The following is a 532-nucleotide window of genomic DNA, read 5'->3' on the forward strand; positions in this document are numbered from 1 at the left end:
GCGGGCCCCGGCTCTGCCCGCCGGGTGGGCGGCCCGGACCAGGCGCTCTCCCTGCAGCTCCGGGCAGGGGCTGGTGCTCCACGTGGGGGCCCGGCCACTTCTCCACCTTCGATGGCCACGCATACGACTTCTCCGGGACCTGCAACTACGTCTTCGCCGCCGTCTGCAAGGACGCCTCGTCCGCCTTCAGCGTCCAGCTGCGGCGCGGGCCCGACGGGGCCATCTCCCGGGTCATCGTGGAGCTGGGGGCCTCCGTCGTCACCGTGCAGGACGGCGTCGTCTCCGTCAAGGATGTGGGGTAGGTGGCGTCCCAGGCCGGGGGGCGGGGCGGGGGCAGTGCTGACCAGTGTTTCCCACAGGGCGGTGGCTCTGCCCTACACCAGCAACGGGCTCCAGATCACCCCCTTCGGCCAGAGTGTGCGGCTGGTGGCCAAGCAGCTGGCACTGGAGCTGGAACTCATGTGGGGCCCTGGCGCCCACCTCATGGTGAGGACATCAGGGCTGGGCGGCGCCGCGGGGGTCAGAGGCATGG

At 71.8% G+C, this 532-nt stretch overlaps 1 protein-coding gene across 1 annotated transcript in view; it reads left to right on the forward strand.

The window, feature by feature from the left end:
• The window catches only part of MUC6 (mucin 6, oligomeric mucus/gel-forming), a gene marked incomplete at its 3' end in the record, with an annotated part of 12,122 nt that overhangs the window by 3,383 nt on the left and 8,207 nt on the right, over nt 1-532 (forward strand). Inside the window, exons 2-3 of the mRNA XM_012734337.1 lie at nt 58-298; nt 360-526. Coding sequence (XP_012589791.1) covers nt 58-298; nt 360-526 — 408 coding nt within the window. The remainder of the gene's footprint in view (nt 1-57; nt 299-359; nt 527-532) is intronic.

This window comes from Condylura cristata, unplaced genomic scaffold, assembly GCF_000260355.1.
Source record: "Condylura cristata isolate star-nosed mole 26May11 unplaced genomic scaffold, ConCri1.0 scaffold00054, whole genome shotgun sequence".
In the NCBI taxonomy this organism is placed as follows: domain Eukaryota; kingdom Metazoa; phylum Chordata; class Mammalia; order Eulipotyphla; family Talpidae; genus Condylura; species Condylura cristata.